At 38.6% G+C, this 18,320-nt stretch overlaps 1 protein-coding gene across 6 annotated transcripts in view; it reads left to right on the top strand.

Moving 5' to 3' along the window:
• The window catches only part of LOC126253044 (uncharacterized protein C2orf42 homolog), a 258,388-nt gene that overhangs the window by 212,730 nt on the left and 27,338 nt on the right, over positions 1 to 18,320 (top strand). For all 6 annotated transcript variants that reach the window (XM_049954119.1, XM_049954115.1, XM_049954114.1 and 3 more), the window contains one exon: positions 9,282 to 9,432. In XM_049954119.1, coding sequence (XP_049810076.1) covers positions 9,282 to 9,432 — 151 coding nt within the window. The remainder of the gene's footprint in view (positions 1 to 9,281; positions 9,433 to 18,320) is intronic.

An 18,320-nucleotide genomic window follows, 5' to 3' on the forward strand; every position in this document is an offset into this window, starting at 1 on the left:
CTTATTGAACTGCCCTCGTATGTATTGACAAGAACGTTGAATAATGTCTTTACAAATGTTAAGCAAAACATATGCTGTCGTATATAAGAAGTTGACCAAACCAGTAACTGACTACAGTTACAGTGTCAAGGAACTACTAACGGAGACATGATGTAAGCTCACATTGCTAGAGGGTACCTCTTCTGATGATGTGTAAAATCAAAATGTTAATATAACGTAATAGAAGCAAAATCATCACTGATGTGCAAGAAGGTCAATTGTAAAAATAGTATAGTAGTACTAGACATTCCATTTACAACATCGTATAGAACAACATTCGATATAATTTATTCATAATTTCAGTGGAGGGCATCACATCCAATACAAAGTTACTTAAAATGATTGTTTTTCAACAAACAAAATTAATTAAAATAATTATTTTGTTTTTACTAGCACAGCTATGCAACAAAGTCAACAGTAAAACAAATGCAATATGACTTGGAAAACAGCTCACTAATAAAATTACATATGGTCATTAAGAATTCCATAAAACAGAGAAAGTTAAAAGTTAGCCAGATTGGGACTCTTATTGGTTTTTCCTACCCACAAGTAAATCATTGAAAAGAATCGAATAACGACCTAGAGTGCTTGAAATTTGCTAATTTACTATAAGTTCTGTGTCTACCTGATTACTAACATATAATTTCTTCCAAAATGTTCAATATTATACCTTCATTACCCAAATGCAAAATGGACATGTCAACTTCAGTGTTTTTAAGCTGATGTTGGTTCTCCTGTAAATGATATCCCAACACATCCAGTACCATACTTACATAACTATGTTGATGAAATCTCATTTAAAACTCCCTTTCACTTTGCCTGATGTAATATTTCTTACATGAACCATAGAAAATCTTATAGATACCTGCATTATAGCCTTTGTTTGGTGGTGGTTCTAAGCGGTGTTGAAGTAATTTACTCAGTTTATTATTTGTTCAAAACCCCACTGTAATATTATATTTGTGGAAGACATCTGCTATCCTATTTGATATGGACCTGTAGTATGACATAGAAATATACCACTTTCCTTTCTACTGTATTAAATTTTTTTCTCCCAGTCCTCCTGATTGCCACTTCAGTGAAGTCATTGGCCACTAAGAACTGAACAATCTTTAGAGCAATCTAGCCTAGCTAGCAGATAAAACATTGATGTAAAAAAAGGACATTTTTGAGCTGTTGTGTGATATACCTCAATTTTTACATTATGTCTTATTCTGATGATGATGTGATGTAAGTAGGCCTATACAGCTCCTAGTTGCCTTATGTGATTATGATCATTTATTTTTAAAAATTGGTTATTCTGAAGAGTAAATGTGTTATTACTCCAATGTTCAGATCAGCTGATGATGCATTTTGAGAATGTGAAACTGGTTGTCACCTTTAACAGCCTAACCAGAAGACTTTCTAGTCAACATATTATTACAGTTTGGGATAAATAAGTTTTATTACTTGAATAAAAAGAAAAGGGACAGTTCAAATGTAAGACACAGACAGTTTCCATTAACAGTGTTAATAAGACAAAAAGAATAAAAGACAATGTGTCAGTCCAAAATGGCAAAGATATAAAAACATCTACTATACTAATAACAATATTATGAAATGGATCATTTGCTACTCACCACGTAGAGGAGGTGTGGAGTTGTCAGTAGGCACAATGAAAAGACTGCTAAATACTTAAGCTTTCAGCTAAAAGATCTCCTTCAGAAATAAAAAAAACACAGATTCATGGCCACTGTCTTCGGCCCTGGATTTGACATGAACAGCAATTTGGGGTGGGTGGTGGGGGTAAGGAGGAGGAATGGGCCAGGGGTGGGGAGGGGACAGCAAGGTGAGGGTAGGGGAAGGTGATGTGCTGCATCTGAGAGCGTGCAGTGACATGGTGCAGACTGGACAAGGCTGATAGGTGCAGGGATGGGGAGCTGTGCCATCAGGACCCTTATTACTAACACCAGATTTTCTGAATTGCACAGGTAGGAAGGTTGTGAGTGATTGTAAAGCCTATTTTATGCTATTTAGAGTCGTGGTGTATTATGTATGTTTATGCAAACATACAGTAACTTTGACGACTTTCCATTCATCTAAAGGAAAGATGATTTGCCTATCCATCTGATGCACTTCCTTCTCTTCCTGTGATGATGATCATTATGACTGAACTCAGTAAAGGATAAAGAATAGTTCAGACAGCTGATGGCTAGAGCGCGGTTCTTGAAGTTTCAGTCAGCTGTAGCAAGTCATCTAACTAAATTATCAGTACTGTTCTTCTCTCAGTACTGTATCCCAGCTGACTCCTCTTATTCCTATATCCTCCTTTATTTGCTCCAGCTGTCTGTTCCTTTCTCTTCTTACTGGCTTTCTACCAATCGCTTCTGTACACAGCCATCTCAAACGGGCCCTTGTCACATTTTCTTTGAAGGAAGTGTGCATTCCACCTTCTTCACTTAGGTTTGTATTCCCACTCTAACCTACATTTCTGTAGTTTGCAGTTTGTTGTCATCCTGTTTGGATGTTGTGCAGGTTTCCAGTCCAGATGTTATGAGGATAAGGTACGACTGAAGGAGAGTCTGTTTTGATCATAAGGCAGCATGTTCATTCTGTAGTGGATTCCCAACTTGATGGCAGAACTGAACTGATATTTTAGTTCGGTTATTGATCTCATGCTGTATTCTGTTATCATTTGCAATGATGCACCCAAGATATTTGTACTGGTCTAATGCTTCCTGCTGTGTATTTACACCCTTATTTTCCTTTCTTGTTCTGGTCGTTCACTGACACTGCAACCATCTATGATTTATTTATCATTAATCCATGTGCTTTTAGATGGTCATTCCTGTGGCCACACTCTCCTGGAAGTCTCCTATGTATTATCCCAAATTACAGCATCATCTCCAAATGCAAATACATTGGTATCCTTACTGTCACTCTGCTTAGTTCCTTTCATAACTTCATACATGGCAGTGATAAAAAGTTAAGGAGAAGGAGCTCTGCTTTGTTGAATTCCTCTAATTGTTTGGAACTAATCAAAATGATCATTTTCTAACTGTACACAACTGTGCAGTCATCGTAAATCATTTTAGCTTTCTGAATGAGGTTTTTGGGTACATTTTTCTTTGTTAGGCTTTCCTATATGGTCTTCCATGGAACAGTATTAGATGTCTTTTCAAGATCTGAATACACAACTGTTAAATCTCTGCCTTTTTCCCAGTGTTTTTCCAACAGCATGTTGTGCATGAGATCTGCAGTTGCACTGTGTTCTCTGGATCCATGCTGCTCTTCCTGTAGCAATGGGTCTATTATTTTTGGTAGTTTCTCAAATATTTTCAGGACGTAACATAATAAGATGATTCCTGTATAATTTCTCCATTTCTTTTTGCTATCTTTTTAGGTTTCCACACTAATCATTAAAAATGAAACCCTTACAGGACCACTTCGTTGTCCGTCTGTCTGTCCATCTGTCTGTCTGTCCAACTGTTAAGACCCTTTTCTATCTGAAAAATGTAGAACTATCAAGTTGAAATTGATCTTACATAAAAGGTCTGTGGTCTCTTGGCAGTGTAAAACATTTAGGCTTCTAAGTCAGTGCAATTAAAAGAAGTAGCCATTTATGTCACATATTTTAATACTCACAAACTCACCCACCAAAACCTACAGGGTACTTTCAGTTGACTTAGAATCACCAAATTTAGTGAGAAGCATTGTTTCACAGTACAAGTAAAGGAAAAAATCCAGAAAACGTTAAATTGTAATTATATCACATATAAAAATATGTTTTTGCCATTACAAACTTATATTGCGTTCATAATCTGTAAAAAAAATCTCGGGACCTATTGTATGGATTGTGATCTGCTTTTCAGTAATGGATAGTGATTCACAGAGTAGGTTTTGTTTATAATTCATTAATATTTAGTCTTAATTAGCTGAACTATGATGGAATGAACTCCCCTGTCGCTGTGAAGACAATGTCTCTGCCACCTAGCAGTGTTTGGCATAAGGCCGCCAAACTATTATGCTGACAGCTATGCCTAGGACACATATAGCACTTACAATGTCTGAGATGAGGTTTCAGTGTCTCATAAAATATTTGTTGAAGCTTTCCACAGAAAAATTTGACTTACACGAAACATCTGTAGCCCTAAGGCTGGCTGTACCCATTTTCTTCTCGGGAGACTTTCATAAAATCTTACCAGTAATTGCAACAGGGGTGAGAGCAGACAGAGTCAAGGCATCTGAGATTCCCAGTTAGCACATCATGTTAATATAACACCAAAATTAATAAATTAACTGAAAAATTACGACAGCAAATGTGAAATTATACAAAAAAATTTAACTTAAAACTTAAACATTCTCGAAATTCTTGGAATTTCCAGTTTGGTGCCAATATTGATATTGATAACAGCCAAAAATTCTACAGTTCTTGATTTCTGGGACAGATGAGCTATCTATATATGTAATTAAGTTTGTATGGAACTCTTGGTGTGTGTCCAACTCGCACTTATCTGGATTTTTTTTTAAAAAGAAGTACTATTATTCCCTTTCTTATCATCTGTAATTTCCTGTTCTTCCATATTGCATCTATTATTCTATCAAACCACTGTATTCCTAATGTACTATCTGATTTGATCATGTCTGCACTGACTTCATCAAATTCTGTTAATTTTTCTGAGTGTATAATATAAAGGGCTGTTTCCACTTCGTTCTATGTTGGTGGATCCTCTTGATCAGGCCCACCATTACAACTAAAACTAACCTGTGTGGTTACTTCATTGAGATTGAGGTCTTCTCCTGAATTGCTGTATAGCTTTTCAAATTAGGCCTTCATGGTCTTCCTTATTTCTGTTTCTCCCCTGACTATGTTGCTGTCTGGTTGTTCTATTGCTGTTATGTATTCATTGTGTCTTCTCATATTTCTTATAGTTTTGTAAAATAGTTTAGAATTAACTTAGCTGTCCTGTTCTAGTTTATCTGTGAAATCAATCCAAACTCTCTGTTTTCCTTTGACCACAATTCCTTCTACTTTTTAACTTCTGATCTTGTATTTCTGCTGTAATTCATGTACACTGGATTCATTTCTTCTACAATCCTTTTGCATTTCTTTGTCTCCATGTTCCTGTCTTCATTTTTCTCTTTCACAGCAAATTCTACTTTGTGGTTCCATTAAGGGGTTTTGTTTACATTTATTTTACTTCTAGGCTTACCACATACTTCCACAGTTCCAGCAATGCTTTCTTTGAATTTAATCCACTCAACATTTCTTTCTTGTAACATATCTGATGGCAAATTTTTGCCCACTTTTTTGTGTTCTCAGCTTGTTTCCCATTTACCTTTTAGATATCAAAGTAAAACTGACACGTTCCACATCATTACGAAGTGACGTATTCATGATCTATGGAACAAGTATTAATCTAATCTAATCTAGTCTAATCTAATCTGTCAGTTGTGTTAGATACAAGTTTAGTTACCCTGAAAAAATATGTATTGGATAAGCAGTAGTCATGTAAGATACAGTAAATTTAGTGTACCTATGTCAAATTTAGTTCTTGGGACAGGATAAATCTTCAGATTCATCAAATCAGTTTTATAAAAAGATGTTAAGTTAGGACTCTTGTTGTACATATACACCTACACCTACACCTACATCTACATATACACTCTGCAACTCATGTATGGTGCATAGTGGAGCATATATTGTACTACTACTAGTCAATTCCTGTCTTGTTCCGCCTGCAAATGGAGTGAGAGAAAAATGAGTGTCTAGATGCCTCCATATGAGCCCAAATTTCCCTTATCTTACCTTAAAGGTCCCTGTTGGATAAATTTCTGTAAAGGCCCATGCCCATAGCCAATCATTTAACAGTATATTATGTATGAAGCATCTCATAGAGAAGGTTTTGTAATGAGATCTTTTACATAATACGGAAACAATAAAATCAACAACAATTAGAACTTTCAAGCTTTCGGTAAAATTAATGCGATCTTAAGATTTCTGGTGCAGTTGAGATGATCTAATCACTTCTCAAACTATACTCTCACTGTCTGTAGGGCTACCTTCATCAGGAGTGTTGGGTGCTAGTTTTGTTGTTTGGTTCTGTGTGAGACAGTGCTTAACATATCAGAGGAAGAAAGTTTGAAATATCACAGGAAAAAACATAACATCAACCTAGTTGCGAATCTGTAGATTAAGAATGTGAACACGTAATTTTATTTGCTCTGAGAGCATGCAAGTTATCTTTGTGCATTTGTCGAGAGGAGAAAAAGAAACCATGGTTTGTCCATCGTGGTGCTTGGTTAATTAACAGGGTTGACTTTATGGAACTTACTAGGTTCACTGTGAATACTGACTCACTAAGGGCAGTAAAGACAGAAAGTACACAACAGCCTTTCCCATACCTAATGTGGCCTGAAGGAAGTGCTGTCCCTGTTTTCATTGGGGATGGCTAGGTTCAGTGCAGTACACTGCATACTGAGATTGGTAGTCCAATATATGCATTGTGACTATTGCAGAAGACTGCCATTTGTGGTGATTAAGCAAACCAAATGCAGTTGATTTCAGTCTTTTTTTTTTGACAGGGTAATGCCATTTGAGGGGAAGGTTATAGCACCCCTCCTTATGTCATGTATATGAGTGAGGGTATCCTGGGACCATCATGAATTATGGAGTGATACGAGCTCAACTCATCATTCAAGCATATTGGTTTCACAGTTGATAGCATCAGAAATTAACTGTATCAATTTCACTTAATGCCTGCAAGCAGCATTACTTCTACTCCAGAGGCTGGTGGACAGCTGGCCAGAACATCACCTCTACATACACCTACACGATGTTAAGTTTATCATTTCAGCCTGTTTACACTGTCAATGCCCAAATACCATTTGCAGTATCTTCCAGCAACCTACAGAAAAGCTTTTATCCTGAACACAGGTACATTCTCCCGGGTATTACCATACCAGAAGTTTGGAACTTCCTTTTCTTTTTTTGTAAGATTCAAAGTATCTGCCAAGGAAAAAACAAGTTTTTGTTAGCGTATCTACGTCTGCATCCACATTTACACACTGCAAGACATCTTTCAGTACTTAGCAGAGTGTAAAATATGTAACAGTGTGGTTCTCATTCCCTCTTATTCCATTTGTGAATGTTACATTGAAAGAACAAACTGAATTATGTTACTTGGAAAAGTTGAGTGTTGAAATTAGCCATAGTCAAGAAAAATATGTTTCTTGCAATTGATCGTGCTCATTTTGGTTTTTTTGTTAGTTTAATGTTAATAATTCAGTTTGAAGAACTGGGCGAACTTGACTTTTTATTGTGTCTTGGTCTTCCAACAACCAAGTCATTTACATCTGGCCGGTAATCAAATCTTATGGACTAGCTTAATAGGAATTAGTTGTCCAACTGGATCTGGACTGTTGATCAGTTACTGTAATGATGGCTGGGCAGTCTTGGAAAAAATGTAAAGGTGGTTGAGCAGTCTTGGAAGAAAGCCACAGAAGATGAAAGAAATCATTGAGGAACTATTATCTGCAGGATACATCCAAATGGTAAGGGAATTAGTAATGTTCTAGTTGTATTGGTAGCTGGCGGGTTGTATCATCACTGCTCATTGAAGTAAATTGAATTATTTTCTGATCATGCCTCTACAAAGCATAATCATAGTCATATAACAAACAAAGCATAATCATAGTCATATAACAAATAGCTTAAATGCAGATGATTTAAGACTAACATTAACATAGTGTAATATACAAAAGGGCAGATTTAATCAGAATGAGGATTTCTGAATATTTGTAGTCTGTGATGATATCAAGAGTGTGGAAAGTGACGTATATGATCAGAGTAACACCAACTAAGAACTAGTCAAGCTTTGTGCATAGTCCAGTAGAATTGCGTCACTCTGCTTCTTACACCCCACCCTCACTCCTCTTTTCTTTAGCCCCCCTCACTGTCTCTTGCATTTTTTTCATTGCAGTATTGATGAACTTTTCTGCACTCTTTTTCCTTTCACATATCTAATAACTTTAACCATTTAATCATCAAATCATGTAGCTCAGTTAGATTCTCAGAAGATCAGTCATCAACTGTTTGGTATCCACTCTGCCCTGCAGAAAAACAAACTGGAATGAAATATACACTTATATTGGTGTAGTTCACTTTTTGCTATTGCTTCTATAGGACAAATAAGACATATAATTCCAGGTGATGTATTTGTATTTCTAAGTAGTAAGGGATGAAATCAAACAATGTAGGATCTAGGATGGAATAACAACATGAATTAGGGTCGATTGCTACCATCCATATAGAGGAGGTGTTGAGCAGTGGGAAGGCACATCTAAAAGTAGACAGTTGGAGTAGCTGCTGGAAGAAATCCTCCGTTGGATGGAGAAAAAAAAAAAACACACACACACACACACACACACACACACACAGAGAGAGATAGATAGAGAGAGAGAGAGAGAGAGATCGAGCAAGCAAGCAAGCAAGCGCCATTGCACTGGGGTGAGTGACGATCTTGACTGGGATAGGTACAGAAGGCAGGGGAAAGAGATTAGGTGGGTAGGGGTCAGAGAGCTGTAGTACTGCCTGTGGGAGCTCTTAGCTGCAACTGCTGTGCTGCATTCTACATGGGCATGACCACTACTAAGCGGTGTGTCTGTATAGACAGCCACCACCAAACTGTGGCCAAGAGACAGATAGACCACCGAGTTGCTGAGCATGCCACTCAACACTGTGTACTTGACTTCAGTGATTGCTTCACAGCCTGTGACATCTGGATTCTTCCCACCAACACTAGCTTTTATGAATTTCCGTGTGGGAACTTTCCCTGCAGCATACCTTTTGTTCTTGTAATTCCCGTGGCCTCAACCTTTATCAGTCCCTGTAATTGCATCTCTCTGCTTCCCTGGTCCACCAACAGCCTCACACATTCCTTCTATCCTCCTAGTGCACCTGCTTGTCCCTTTCTCTTCACTCGTTTCTTCTTCCCAACCCTCACCCTCCCCAGCACAACCCCTTGATGCCCCACCTAGCAGCCACAAAGAGCTCTGTCCAATGACTAATATACAGCTTATTTGTAAATGTGGCTGTTCACTGCTCAGTGTCTCGTCTATGTTGTGAGAAGCAATCTACCCTATTCATGTTGTTATAAGTAGTAAGAGGAATTCAGTACTTGCCCTTATTTCTTTATTTGTATGCTTTATTACTTTTCTTGGTGGAATGTTTATTGCTTCATTAAAACTTTTTTTTTCAACAGATGCCACTGGAAATAACACGAAGCTTTATACAGAATAGGGATGGTTCATATGAACCATATCGGCATAAAAGTGATGAGAATGAAATTTATAGAAAAACAAATTGCCAACCATTGATTAAGCCTCTTGAACTGAAGACATTCCTAAAAGTTGGTAAGTACAGTATTATACAACAACTCATGAGATTTCATCTCAGGATGGAGGTCTGTTGTGATGATGACTAAAGTGCGCGTCATTTATGTTGGCGGCCGAGTTTAGGTTCGTTCTGCGCATCTGACGTCACAAAACACAGTCAGCCAATGAACAGAGAATGACGTTGCCAGATCTCGACTGCAGTGCAGAGCATGGATGAGTGTCTTCAGTTTTAGAAACGTTCAGTCATAAATAAAGTAATAGAACAAAAGCAATGTCTTGATAGCAGACTTTCTTTTATAGAAAGTTTGGAAAAAGCATTCTTTATACCAATTGCTTCATATTCTATTAATTAATTAAACCAAACAAGCAATAAGACTCCTAATTCAGGCGATAGCAAGGAAAGGTGTTTGTATCAATCTCACAAACGGCTTTTTGCAATAAAGAACAGCGGTAATTGTTTATTTCCTATTGTACTTCGATGAAGCGTGAGTAATTCATAGTCATACCAACAGTGTTTGTCAGTATTTTGCGTGTCGTGCTACACTACTCATGGCGTTCTGTAGAGAGACGAGTTGCGTTAGCGTAATGGTGAAGGTGTTGGGCTTCTATGCGAAAGGTTGTGAGTTCAAACCATGTGCGGTGCTTTAATATTTTCATTGTTTAAAAACAATATCGAAGTGCCTTACTTCACGAATTATATTCGTTTGAATGTAGTTTTTTGAAATTTCTAGTGCTTTGTCTCTTCATTAACCCTTTCGCTGCTCCAGACACGTGCTCCCCGCATTTCGTGCTGTGTGCGATTTTGTCATCACTGAAATGCTCGCCTGTGCAGACACATGGTGTTCCCACTGCTTTGACACACTTATCATTCGATTTCACAAAAACTATTTGGCCCAAAAATTTGATTTTTACATGTCGTTTTGACTGATACCTTCCCCCCATAAATGACTTAATTTTGTTTCGATGTACAACACAGTTATTATGCAGCATTAAATGTAGTAAACCATTGCACGAAATTTTGAAGAGTTTGCAGAGGTAGAAGTCCATAGCGCCACAATGTTGAGAATGAAATGTGGACAAGGTACCTAAATTTCATATAAAATTTACTGTATAACAATATCTCATTTAATTTAAGTACCACATAGGTGTCGTATGTAATATTGAAAAATATTCAGTCTTTCACGACTGTAATAAAAGTTTTATTTACACCAAACGCGTTTGGCTTTATTTTAAAGCATTTCAATCAATGAAAGGTATGGCACATACACAATGGTACTCATGTTCTCTTTCTTGTTTTTGTTCCACAGTCACAGTTTTACCAATGGTACTGAAATATATTCCTCTTCTGCAACTGTAATAAGCGACTTATTTAGACTAGACACGTTTCTCTCTTTTGAAGCATCTTCAGTGGACAGTATTTTGTCTCCTTCATTGCCAAGTCACCTTTCGTAGTTTTGTGCTGCGGTAACACAATATTCAATGTTCGTGTTCGCTGATCAGTGTTTTAGCAAATAAATGATGTTTGTGTGTACCACACACAAAAATTATATTTGTCATAGCTTAGAGCACTTCACTGATAGACGGTATATTCAAGACCTAATGTTTTTGTAAGTCCACAGTTTTGTTTAATGTATTTTGTCTACTTCCTTTTGATTGATTGAAGTGCTTTATTTTAAAGCCAAACGTGCCCAGTGTAAATAAAACTTTTGTTACAGTCACGAAAGACGGAATATTTCTTAATATTACATACGACACCTATGTGGTACTTAAATTAAATGAGATATTATTATACAGTAAATTTTATATGAAATTTAGGTATCTTGTCCACAATTCATTCTCAACATTGTGCCAACTAAAATCGACCATACGCAAAGTATACTCTATGGACTTTTACCTCTGCAAACTCTTCCAAATTTCGTGCAATGGTTTACTATATTTAATGCTGCATAATAACTGCGTTTGACATCGAAACAAAATTAAGTCATTTATGGGGGGAAGGTATCAGTCAAGAAGATGTGTAAAAATCTAATTTTTGGGCCAAATAGTTTTTGTGGAATTGAATGATAAGAGTGTCAAAGCAGTCGGAACACCATGTGTCTGCACAGGCGAGCAGTGCAGTGACAAAATCGCGCACAACGCGGAATGCAGGGAGCACGTCTTTGTAGCAGCGAACGGGTTAATGCGGCCGTGGTGGCTTTACTTCATGAACTGCACGCTCCCCCCTAAACGTAAGCTTGCGAACTATGCTGTACTATGGCGCTGCTTCTCTTGGCGCATGCGTCGTGTGCAACTGGCAACGCAGCAATCTCCTGCGTCTGGGCGGGCATGCGCGAGCCGCCAAGATAAAAGAATTGAACTATAGTATGTGTTGGGGAATGTCAAAACCCTTATAGATCTTAATTTTACATATAATATGTCAGGCAGTATCAAAGCATTTATTGCTTTGTCTCTTGTAACAAATGCATTGTTTCATCAGTGACCAAGTTTGCTACCCTAATCTCTAACTCAGGATTAAGTGACATGGATCAGGAAGTGGAAAGTATTTTTCTTAACAGTACTTTGGAACGCATTTCTCAAAAAATTAGCACATGAAACATATTGTAGCAGCTGCATATGACCATTTAAAATGAAAATATCACTGTGGTTGTCCATGACATCTTCTGATCCAACTTGGTATAGAATAGTCATTCCACCTGATAACTCATATTGCATCCATGTTTTGTAGCTTATGGTTTGCATCTTTCAATAGCTCTATGATCCCTACATGAGAGCCTTTTGCTAAATGAGAAGAATAAATACATGCAAGTGCTTACAGCTGTGTAACTCAGCTTGTGCTAATGTAGCACACATGTTGCATTCTACCTAATACTTTGTGCAACTATATATGCATTAATTGGGAAGTTGCGTAATGACTTCTAGCTAGTCATTCTGGTTAAGGAACACAAGTCCCAAACGTTGAATCCTAAGTATTGCCTTATGAATAGACACGAGGAAGCATCTACTTGCTTGTCAACTGAAGTGGATGTCGTGTAATATTTTCAGCTTAGGTTTAGAGGCTAATGTTGTGGGCATTGGGCTGTTTTATGCAGAAGTTTGCAGTTAACTGTCACATTAAAGGATTTGTGACTAGTTTAAAATATGTTATGGGGGAGGTATGGAACTTCTTTGTAGCATAGTTTCGACCATGACCTCTTTTTGTTAAAATTTTATTTCCATGTGGATCCACAGCCAAACCGTGCTCAAACCTACAACAGACTGTGTTTTCTTTCTAAACCTCTTTTCATACTTGCATGTTGTTTTGCTGAGCTGATGTAAATGAGGGCCTTTCAAACAAAGGCAGGGGGCTATTCCCTGCCAACCTCAGCTTTTGACCCTGATTTTGTATTGCAAAACCACTCCCATGTTGTTCTGGGAATCATCTGCTGCTATATTAATTGTTTTCCAGCCAATATATTGTGAAATAGAATGCTAAGTCTAACAGCTCATCCGCTTTTTAAAAAAATATTGTCATATGTTTATTTGCTTGTTGATGACCACAGTGTTGCTTATCTGATTTATTGCAGCTGCTTACAGTATGAACTTTGTGTATTAATTTGTTGGGGAGGGCAGGAGTGGGAGAGGTGACTGTCTTTATTGCTGCGAATATGGTCAAAATATTCTGCTTCTTTCTTAAAACAACTAGAATTTTTGTATGCCAGATCACCAGTTGTAGGCACAAGATTTGTGAGAGATGCTGCAAGCTTTCTAAATGCTGTTCCTTAATAATCACTATGGCTGTGTCATCATCTAAATAATTATAAAAAAGTCATGGTTTATGTCAGTTGTTTCAACTATTGCAGCAAAGTTTCTGGGGCACTAACTACACCAAATGTTAACTGTAAGTATTTGCAACATCATAAAGATGGTGTTTATCATCAGGAGTTGGTGCAGAAATGTAGCAAGTTCAGTTATTGCATCTTCCAAGTCAATTTAGAAAAAAATACTGTTTGTAAACTTGGATAGTATCTCTTCTGGGAAAGGTATGATACACGTAATCACTACCTCAAATTTGTTTCATTTGTTGATGGTAGTTATGGAATTGTTCTATACTTTGATTGGCTGTTGCATGTTTTGAGTGAGGACTGAGTTGTAGGTTTATCCATGGCATGTGTCACATTTCGGTATCCTACAAGTACTGCTTATTGATTTTTACACTGCTTTTCGTTTATATCCCTATTTGCTGGTGTGTTATTGGCAGCTGAAGGTGTGTTATTTGTCTGGATGATTCAAGTTTGGGACATTAAAAAAAATTAATTAATTAATTAATTAAATTATGAATCCTGTGGTGTGTGGATCGTAATTAAAGACTCTGCAGTGGAACTACCCCAAATCATACTTTTCAGTCATGTATTACAGATTTAAATTATTGCAACTCTTTCCAAATATGTTTCACATGGATTTAAATAATGACGGTTAACTTTTTGAAACTGTTGATACCAAGTGATGTTTTTTTAACATGTAATAGTGAGTCTGAGGTCTGCACCTTGAAATGCCGGTTAGCTTCACGTAGCAGACATTTGGGGGCATGATTTCTGTGGAGTACAGCTGTTATGGAATTCCAGATGATTCAGTTCATAGAAGGGTGTTTTTACCAACCTATACGTGGTTTTCACACAGCTTACACAGAAAGGGAATCAAAATAGTGGCTGAACCTACACTCTCAAATCCCTGTTTCTGTTTATCTATCATGCTCTGATGCAAATGATGTATGGTAAAGGAGACTACTTACTGAATAGTAGAAATTTTGTCATTGACACGTGCACAAAAAAGAAAGTAAGTTTTGCTAGCATTTGGACAAATCCTTTAAGAAGCCAGAGTGTGTGGGTGCACGTGCCCCCCCCCCCCCCCCACACACACACACTAGGCACAGGTGTGTGTGTGTGTGTGTGTGTGTGTGTGTGTGTGTGTGTGTGTGTGTGTGTACTCTAACCAATTAATGGATTTGTCCAAAAGTTTTTTTTTTATGGGTCACTGCTTCTGCTTTACTTCTAAATTATTTACACTCTGCTACAACTTTCCTTACCATCTTTATACTTTGATGTGTCATTAACAGACTTTTAGTGTTAGTATTTTAATCACGTTAAACATCCTTTTTTTGTTTCTGACATTGACAATTCTATTCACTTTAGGAAATGCACGCTAAGCTTTTAAATGTGTCTCTAGAGCGCAATAGAATATTGTAACACAAGTGTCTCCATGTACCATATTTTTCAGGAATGATTATAAAAAATATAGACTCGAAACATATGCTGTCACCTTGAGTTGCTAAGAATTACCTTATTTGCTTGACGAGTTTTGCAGGATAAAGTGCATTATTCCCAAGTTTATTTTTGTGAGTATATTGTGTCCGAGTCCTTGGAAGATTTATTTTCTTGTGAATAATTGCTGCATATTGTGAGTTGGAAAACAGCACAGTGTGAATTGGCAACAATTTCAGTCAAAGACATCACATTGCCTGACACTTTACCACAAGATACTGCACATACTGCTTTGGAGAGCTTTTTAATTTGATGTATCACTTAAACTGGATATTTTCCTAATGTTGTTGTTGTTGTGGTTGTGGTCTTCAGGCTCTCCATGCTAGTCTATACTGTGTAAGCCCCTTCAGCCCTACTTAACTGCGGCAACTTAGATCCATTTGAACATGCTTCAGGATATGTGCTATAAACATAGCCATTCTTTTAGTCAATTTGTGCCATAAATTTCTTTTTCCTCAATGTGATTCATTACCACCTCATTAGTAACCTATCTAATCTTAGCATTCTTTTATATCACCATATTTCAAATGCTTCTATTCTCTTCTTCAAACGATGGAAAATCCAGGGGGGAATGTAACAATATTATGAAAAGGAAAGTTGTTACTCACCATATAGTGGAGGTGCTGACTCACAGATAGGCACAACAAAAAGACTGTCACAAATAAGCTTTCGGCCAATAAGGCCTTCATTGGAAATAGACAACGGGCACACACACACACACACACACACACACACACACACAAGCAAACACAACTTGCACATGCATGACTGTTTTCATTGACAACCAAAGCCACACTGAAAGCAACAGCACCAATGCATGATGAGAGTGGTGACTGGGTGGGGGTAAGGAGGAGGCTGGGGTGGGGAGGTGGAGGGATAGTAGGGTAGGGCTGGTGGGACAGTGAAGTGCTGCTGGTGAGTGCACAGGGATGAGGTGGAGAGAGGCTAGGACAGCTATGTGTAGCTAGGAGGTTAGACGGTTGGCAGGGGAAAGGTGAGGAGGGGGGGACGGGGGTAGTGGAAAAGGAGAGAAGTAAAAAGACTGGGTTATATGGTGGAATGACAGCTGTATAGTGCTGGAATGGGAACAGGGAAGGGCCTGATGGGTAAGGACAATAACTAACGAAGATTGAGGCCAGGAGGGTCACAGGAACATAGGATATGTGGCACAGGCTGTGACGTAGTCATTGAGATGAAGGATGCCATGTTGGGCAGCATGCTCAGCAACAGGGTGATCCACTTGTTTCTTGAGCACAGTTTGTCAGTGACCACTCAGTGGACAGACAGCTTGTTGGTTGTCATGCCCACAAAGAAAACAGCACAGTGGTTGCAGCTTATCTTGTAGATAACATGACTGGTTTCACAGGTAGCCCTGCCTTTGATGGGATATGTGATGTTTGTGACCTGACTGGAGTAGGTGGTGGTGGGAGGATGTATGGGACAGGTATTGCATCTAGGTCTATTACAGGGTTATAGCCCATGAGGTAAGGGGTTGGGAATATGGGTTGTGTAGGGATGGATGAGTATATTGTGTAGGTTCAGTGGACGGTAGAATAGCACTGTGGGAAGGATAGGGCACAGGGCATTTCTCATTTCAGAGCATGATGAGAGGTAATCGAAACCCTGGTAGAGAATGTAATTCAGTTGCTGCATTCCTGGGTGGTACTGAGTTATGAGGGGAATACTCCTCTGTGGCCGGGGGTGGGGGGGGGTGGGGGGGGGTGGTAACCCAGTGCTGTTTTCCTTTTCTAATGCATTACTGTGCTCAGTGTCCGTCTTGTTTCTCTTTTTTCCTGTGTTTCTCATGTCGCCTTACAAACCGTACTGCATGCTCTACTTATGAGCCACACAGTGTCAACCATCTTGGGAGTGCACAACAGACTGCTACATGTCCACCCATGTTAATCCTGCCCATATCTACATCTACATCTACATGATTACTCTGCAATTCACATTTAAGTGCTTGACAGAGGGTTCATCGAACCACAATCATACTATCTCCCTACCATTCCACTCCTGAACAGCGCGCGGGAAAAACAAACACCTAAACCTTTCTGTTCGAGCTCTGATTTCTCGTATTTTATTTTGATGATCATTCCTACCTATGTAGGTTGGGCTCAACAAAATATTTTCTCATTCGGAAGAGAAAGTTGGTGATTGAAATTTCGTAAATAGATCTCGCCGCAACGAAAAACGTCTTTGCTTTAATGACTTCCATCCCAACTCACGTATCATATCTGCCACACTCTCTCCCCTGTTATGTGATAATACAAAACGAGCTGCCCTTTTTTTGCACCCTTTCGATGTCCTCCGTCAATCCTACCTGGTAAGGATCCCACATCGCGCAGCAATATTCTAACAGAGGACGAACGAGTGTAGTGTAAGCTGTCTCTTTAGTGGACTTGTTGCATCTTCTAAGTGTCCTGCCAATGAAACGCAACCTTTGACTCACCTTCCCTACAATATTATATATTTGGTCTTTCCAACTGAAGTTGTTCGTAATTTTTACACCCAGGTACTTAGTTGAATTGACAGCCTTGAGAATTGTACGATTTATCGAGTAATCGAATTCCAACGGATTTCTTTTGGAACTCATGTGGATCACCTCACACTTTTCGTTATTTAGCGTCAACTGCCACCTGCCACACCATACAGCAATCTTTTCTAAATCACTTTGCAACTGATACTGGTCTTCGGATGACCTTACTAGACGGTAGATTACAGCATCATCTGCGAACAACCTAAGAGAACTGCTCAGATTGTCACCCAGTTCATTTATATAGATCAGGAACAGCAGAGGTCCCAGGACGCTTTCCTGGGGAAATTGATCACTCTCCCTACGTCACTCTCTTGTATTTTTGTGTGTTATTTCCTGCACCTTTACAATGCCACACAATCTTGTATCTCATCCTATGAACCCCGCCTCACCCCCCCCCCCCCCCCCCCCCCACTCTTTCTTTGTTCTGTCCCAGTTTGCACCCACTAATTCCATCTCACGCAGTCACATCTGCCAACCCCTTTCTTCACACTTATCCACCTCCACACCTGCTATGCACAGTAATATATATTTTTTATTGTTATTTATATCTTTTTCTGTGATCTCGTTGTGACTTCATGCCAATTTTAGTGAGTTTTCGCCTTTTGCTATTGTCAACTCCCTCAGGTTTCATCTTGTTTCCCACTTTTGCATCCATTTCATCCTTCTCATGATTTTTCCTCATATTTGGGGGTATTTTTGTGAATTTTTTGGGACATAATTCTACGTTATTTACGAAATTTTATGCATTTTGTCCACCACTAAGGATCCTTGCTCCTTTCATCTGCACCAGTGCAGAAAAGTGTCCTTATCCCTAGCCAGAACCAAGTCCCACATACTGTTCCTGTGGTGTTCCTTGGATCATGGAATCCTACAAAATGGCCGTACCACCAAATTACCCATCTCCAGCTGCCATCACTCCTTCCACAATGGCCTCCATATGTTCAGTTTCCACCAATCCTTAGCCCTCACCAACACAGCCCTGCAAAATTCACTTGCTATGCAATCCCAAATTCCTGGAACACATTGAAACTCTTGTTCCTATTGGAACTAGAGCAACATGCACAATGCCA

This window comes from Schistocerca nitens, chromosome 4 (assembly GCF_023898315.1).
Source record: "Schistocerca nitens isolate TAMUIC-IGC-003100 chromosome 4, iqSchNite1.1, whole genome shotgun sequence".
NCBI lineage: Eukaryota > Metazoa > Arthropoda > Insecta > Orthoptera > Acrididae > Schistocerca > Schistocerca nitens.